The sequence below is a fragment of the Gadus macrocephalus genome, chromosome 1 (genome assembly GCF_031168955.1).
Source record: "Gadus macrocephalus chromosome 1, ASM3116895v1".
Lineage (NCBI taxonomy): Eukaryota > Metazoa > Chordata > Actinopteri > Gadiformes > Gadidae > Gadus > Gadus macrocephalus.
In genome coordinates this window covers 12084203-12090422 of record NC_082382.1, presented here as the reverse complement: position 1 = coordinate 12090422, position 6220 = coordinate 12084203, and the positions used below count along the sequence as shown (strand labels likewise).

Sequence of the window (6220 nt, the reverse complement as noted above, 5' to 3'; positions counted from 1 at the left end):
AAATACAAATTTGAAGGATCTTGGAATAATAAATATCTCATTCTTATACACTTCAAAATAGGAAATGAAATGTCACAACAGCATTTGCATTCAAACGCAAGTCCTTTGGATGCTTTTGTCTGCCATCGACAAATTATGACTTTTGAATTAAGAAATGGGAAATCCACACCAGTCTGCCTATTACATGAGCAGGTTGGCATTGACCATCATGTGACCTAGTACATGTTAGCATTACCTATTCAATTGACAACTGAGGAAGAATAACTTATTTTTAGCACACTTAAGTATTTTATTTAATTTTACAACTTGATCATGGGAAGATACAGGTAATGGATTACCCAGCAAAAAAGGAAACAAAGGTGAGGGGGAATGAGTGACCATCGTGGAGTGTTAAGGATTGTCCATGGATGAAGTCAGCCATGGCAGGAGTGACCAAGTTGATTTGCAATACACTATTCGGGAGTGGACATGTCTCTAAGGCTGCAAGCAAGGCAAACAAGTAACAAACAAAATAAGTCAGTCGATTGGCATGGCCGCAGTATCCGGCTTCATGGTTACAGTGGCAATGCAAAATGCTTCTTAACACCTTTCAGCTAGAGAGGGGAAGGGAGACATCTCTAACAACTTCCTTTTTAATTAACTAGTTATTATATAAACCTTGTTTATATAATATATATATAATGCAATATAATAGCTCTGATTAATATTTCCATTCCATCGTATAGATTGTAGGAAAGCGATCATCTAGCGGTGAGGGTGTCTGACTCCTCCTCAAAAGTTGCTTTGTTCAATGTCTGAGCATGATCCCCAACCTTTTCAGATAAAAGCGTCTGCTTTATGACTGAAAAGTAATAAGTGATGTGAATACTGACGAGCTGCTTTGTTGTGCTGTGTGTGTGTGTGTGCAGATCCGCTCGGACCAGGACAGGGACATCTCAATCCGGTACAGCATTACCGGGATGGGGGCCGACCAGCCCCCCAACGAGGTGTTCAACATCGACCCCGTGGCGGGCAAGATGTACGTCACCAAGCCCCTGGACCGCGAGATGCGCTCCTCCTACCACGTGAGTGTATGCATCTGGCTCAGGCTCCCCTTATGTCTCAGCCTCCGTATCAGACTCTGTCTCTCTCTCTCTCTCTCTCTCTCTCTCTCTCTCTCTCTCTCTCTCTCTTTCTCTCTCGCTCTCTCTTTCTTTCTCTCCCTCTCTCTATCTGTCTCTCTTTCTCTCCCTCTCTCTCTCTCTCTCTCTCTCTCTCTCTCTCTCTCTCTCTCTCAGCTTCTGTTTCAGTCCCTCTCCCTCGCTCTCTCTCTATGTCTCTCTCTTTCTCTCCCTTTCTCTATCTGTCTCTCTTTCTCTCCCTCTCTCTCTCTCTCTCAGCTTCTGTTTCAGTCCCTCTCCCTGTTTCTGTCCCTGCCTCTGTCTCTCTCTCTCTGTTTCCGTCTCTGCCTATCTCTGTCAATGTCTCTCTCTCTCTCTCTCTCTCTCTCTCTCTCTCTCTCTCTCTCTCTCTCTCTCTCTCTCTCTCTCTCTCTCTCTCTCTCTCTCTCTCTCTCTCTCTCTCTCTCTCTCTCTCTCTCTCTCTCTCTCTCTCTCTCTCTCTCTCTTCCTCTGCCCAGCTCTTTCTGCAACTATATCCACCCCATCATCTGTTTAACCTTAAAACCCAGCACAAACAAACTCAAACACAAACATCAGCTTGTAGCGCTGTTACAGAGCAGTAGAAGAACTAACGTGCTTGTGTCTCTGATTCGATTATTTTGCATTGTAATGTGCTTTCAAAGGACATCAAAATTCTAACTGTGTATGTATATGTATATGGGCATGTTAAAGTTTCCTGTCTTTGTGAACTCAAGTCAAAGTTACAGTCAAAGTTACAACCAAAGTTCCAAAGTTACAGTCCCATGGCTGTGGCAGGCAAGGCCTATTAGGAGGAGGAGAACAAATGTATACCCAGGAGAAAGCACAAATCGATGAAGTGATTTGTTAAGAAAGGCAGCGGCTTGCTGAGGGCTTCATAAGTTAGAGCCTGTGCAGGCTGTCAGGGGAAGGCTCTCTGTTCATAAGGGACGCAAGGGAGATCAGAGGGACGCTGTGCAGGACCAAGGAGGGTCTTTAAACCACTGCCGGGACATACAGACTGGACATTACAGGGATCACAAGTCTGCCGTTACAATGAGAGTAGCTGATTCATCTACAGGAAACCTACGGAATGACAAGGATCCTATCTGGGACGGTTATGACGGAACTCAAGTAAAATCGAATCAAATCAAACTTTATTTACAGAGCGTCTTTCAGACAGGCAAATGCAATTCAAAATGCTTCACAGAACAAACACAGACAGATTAGTTTATAATTTAATCAAACTCCTAAAATACAATTATAAAATTCAGAAATAAGGAATTACACTCCCAAGCTGTAGTAGAAACCAATTCTGCTCCTGACAGAAGAAGTTCTACGTGCTCCGCGTCCTGTGTGAGTTTGGACGTGACTTTGCCATAGTTACGGCGTCCTCCTCGATCTGATCGAATGAAGCTCAGCTCACGCTTCCTATTTCAAAACGGAACAAACGCCATGAGATCAAGACAGAGTCACATGACCAGGTGCGTTCTTCTTCTAGGAACCGTGCCGTTTTAAGTGCTCCGGGTCCCCACTGTTATCTCCAGCACAGAGGGGCCGCCGCGGTCCACCGGGACCCCCGGGACCCCCGTCTCTATCTGGGTTCCTCCGCCTGCCTTTCAAGATAACAAACTTTCACACGGGACGCAAAATTACATTTCGCTTTCTTTAAACACGCCGAGTAATCTCTCGGGCTCCTCCTGCTGTTATTGAATTAGCCGGCGGTGGAGTTGGGGGGGGGGGGAGGGGGGGAGGTGGTGGGGGGGAGGGCAGGGGGATGGGAAGTGGGTGAAGGTTGGGGTTGGGGTGTTAAGGAGCTGGAGATAAGGACACTCGGGCTCCCGAAGTCCCAAGTCTGGTTCCATTTTCTGACACACATATTGGGTGCAGGAGAAGATCAGAAAATGCAGAGGATAAAAAAAGAGTGAAGTCCAATTAACCCCAGAGAGACCCGGAGATACAATAGGGCTGGAGGTGCAGAGAGGAGCGGGAAGTGGAGGGGCGGACGGGCGGACAGATTGGAGAGGAGCCCTTCTTGCTGGGGGCAGCAGAGGCAGATGGGAAAAGGCTCCTTGTTCCATGTTCTGGCGGAAAAAAAACTAAAAGTAAGACAGCCTGGATGGCCGGCTGGCTAGCTGGATGGCAGGTGCCTATTCCAGTTATGTGCCATCTAAATGGCCATGCAGTACCCAGTCGTCAGCCACTCAGAGAGAAAGAGACGGTCCTGTCTCCCACAGTGGAAACCATGGAAAGTCTGGCCGTGTCAAATGCATATTTTCTACCCTTCATGGGTTTATCTCTCGGAAAATAGAATTCCTCTCTAGTGCTTTGCTAAATGATTCCTCCTTTCCCGGCTCCCCCTGTGTTTTCATTGACAAATAGTCCGGGAAACAGATGGGCTTCAAAGTGGCATGTTTGTCACTGTATAGATGGGGTCCAAGATAGAGATCGCTCCCATCACACGGGCTGACTTGGACCCTGTGCTTTAACTGCAGCATGCGTGTCCTGTTTGGATTCCAATGGGTTCTTTCTCCTGATGCAATATAACGTCCCGCTAAACATTTCCATGGCTCGCGCTCTGAAGGCCTAGTATTGAATTAGTCATGCACAGGAGATGCAAAGACCTCAAGTTGAGTTAAGAAACGCTTACGTGAGCACAGAGTGGTCCTTGGTTCAAACAGGGGGGGCCCTGTTTGATCTGTTCGGTCTGACCCTTACTCTGCACATTGGCAAAAGGCTGTTGAAATCGAACCTAGAGATGTCATCTAGCTATACCTTCTGTTTTCGCTTTAGTTTCCTCACGTAAGAACAAGAGGGGAAAGCACACTGGATTTCTTTGGCAGCCTGGATTGATTGCATTTCTAGTTCTGGGTCCAAATTGTACAAGGCGTACTAGCTGGGGTTCTCCTTGATCTGTTGGCAAGAAAGCAGCATTTCTGAGTGACTCACTGTGCCGGGCGTCTGAGCAAGGAGGTCAAGAGATTTCCAGGCTTTGATTCAAGTCAGACAGTGGACTGGGACCTTGGATCCAGGACTGGGATTATGAAACAGGCACGCTTTATTTTCAGGGAGATTTATTACCTTGTGAAATTTGATGTTTTGATTATTTTGATTAAACTACATAGGTGTATGTTGGCAGAAAGGGTTCAGGGGTAGCCTAGCTGCCAATTCCTTCATTGTTTAATTTAGTCTTGCTGAATTTAAAGCAAGAAAGTAAAATGAAATCAAACGCCTGCTAGTCGCCATGGGTAAATAGGTCTGCTTTGCTCCGGTGAGACCTCTCCTTCAATGAATCAGTTCTTTGTGGATAAATTAAAACTGCGTTCCCATTTTTCATTTAAACTTTTTTGGAGTACTTTGTCCCCCCTTGCGTATTTCAATAAATACTTGAAAACAGATGGAACGGTAGATTGAGAGGGGAAGGGCACGAGATGTTTATTGATGCCGAACTCAAACAAAACCCTGCGGCAGCACTTTTGTTTGATCTGGCAATCAATTCCCAAATAAGACAGAATCAGTCGCTGTTGATATTTTCTCTCTAAAATGTAAGCAATAAACTCCCTCTCAGTGTTTACTCGACAATTCACAATGGTTTTATCTTCCCTCTGTTATAATTTGTTCAACCTTTTTTCTCTCGACAAATGCTTTTTTTTTTATGTACAGTGTATCGATTTAATCAAATTAAAAAGAAAATCCCCCGCAAACACTAAACAGACCGTTTTCATTACCCACATGTCATGGCAGTTATGCAATACTAACTTAGTAAGTATGAAATTAGAAAGACAGATGTGTGCAAGTAGGGTTCTTGTGTTACCACCGCACCCAACCTGGCGTAGATCAGCTGCATGTCACTCTTCACTCTGCATCACTCTCTTGTCTCCCTAGTCCTCTGACCTCTTAACCTCCTGTCTTCCAGCTAAGAGCGCATGCGGTGGACATGAACGGCAACCAGGTGGAGAACCCGATTGACCTGTACATCTACGTCATCGACATGAACGACAACCGGCCCGAGTTCAGGAACCAGGTCTACAACGGCTCGGTGGACGAGGGCTCGAAGCCAGGTGCCACTGACCGCTATAGCCTCCATTTTCACTCTGGGTTGCACAAGGGAGTCTGGAGGAAGACCTTAATAGTTTTGGCGGGACAATCGGCTGGCGCTTGAGCTGCGATTGGCCGGATTGATCCCGGCAGGAGTGGCAGGGCGGGACAGGCGGCTCGATGGACCAATGTCCGGGGGGCGACCACCTCCATTGCACCGGGAAGTGACTAGAAGGCTAAAAGCAATGGATGAGGTCGGACTATTGACATCTGGAGGAGGAGGAAGATATGATTAATAGCAGAATGGAGGAGTGGGCCCTGGCAGATGTGTTTGAGCAAGTAGGACAGATGCTTGATTGATTGACTAATAATCAGTTAAACAGGAAGAAAAGGTTAAAGTGGAGGAGTACGCCAGCCAATGACTGGGAGTTGCATCGTTTAGCGTACACATGCAGTAGTTTTGGGGTTCAGCGGCGGCACTTTAGCGTACAGATGACAAACAATTAGCCGATGTAACTGAATGAAAAAAGAGCCATCTGCTGTTAAAGGGTACGGCTTAAAAAATAAAACTGCAATTTGGAGCGTTCATTTATTCCCAGATCGACATTGGCTGCATCCTCTAAGTCATTTGGTCATTTAGTGCCGCTATACTACCAGCTATAAAGCACAGAGAGCACTGGGCTGTGCTGGGGACCGCACAGACTGAGGGTTAAATGTACCAAGCTGTGGCCCCACCGGCTCATCTTACGACTCACTTCACAGTGGAAGTGAGGAAAAGGGCTTGTTTGGGTTTGTGTGTATTTTTGTGTGTGTGTGTGTGTGTGTGTGTGTGTGTGTGTGTGTGTGTGTGTGTGTGTGTGTGTGTGTGTGTGTGTGTGTGTGTGTGTGTGTGTGTGTGTGTGTGTGTGTGTGTGTGTGTGTGTGTGTTAGAGGCTGATGAACCATGGCTTATTTTACCATGGATCATCCTGAACGGTGTCCAGATGCTCATTGACTTTCCTTCCAGCTTACTTTCTTTTGTTAGTTCTTTATTTCTTTTCATTCTTAAACATGGTACACTAATT

General features: G+C 46.1%; 1 protein-coding gene across 1 annotated transcript; it reads left to right on the top strand.

Annotated features, from left to right (window-relative positions):
* The first annotated feature begins 889 nt into the window (after positions 1-889).
* On the top strand, positions 890-5295 carry LOC132448806 (cadherin-4-like). The gene is made up of 2 exons (XM_060040373.1): positions 890-1064; positions 5035-5295. The coding sequence occupies exons 1-2, from the start codon at positions 960-962 to the stop codon at positions 5278-5280; spliced, it is 351 nt and encodes a 116-aa protein (XP_059896356.1). The 5' UTR covers positions 890-959; the 3' UTR covers positions 5281-5295.
* Positions 5296-6220: the final 925 nt, after the last annotated feature.

Excerpts from the sequence above, each read along its gene's own strand:
- LOC132448806 (XM_060040373.1), top strand. The coding sequence starts at position 960 with ATGGGGGCCGACCAGCCCCCCAACGAGGTGTTCAACATCGACCCCGTG. Across the intron at positions 1,065-5,034 it reads AGATGCGCTCCTCCTACCAC|CTAAGAGCGCATGCGGTGGA; the intron begins GTGAGTGTATGC and ends CCTGTCTTCCAG.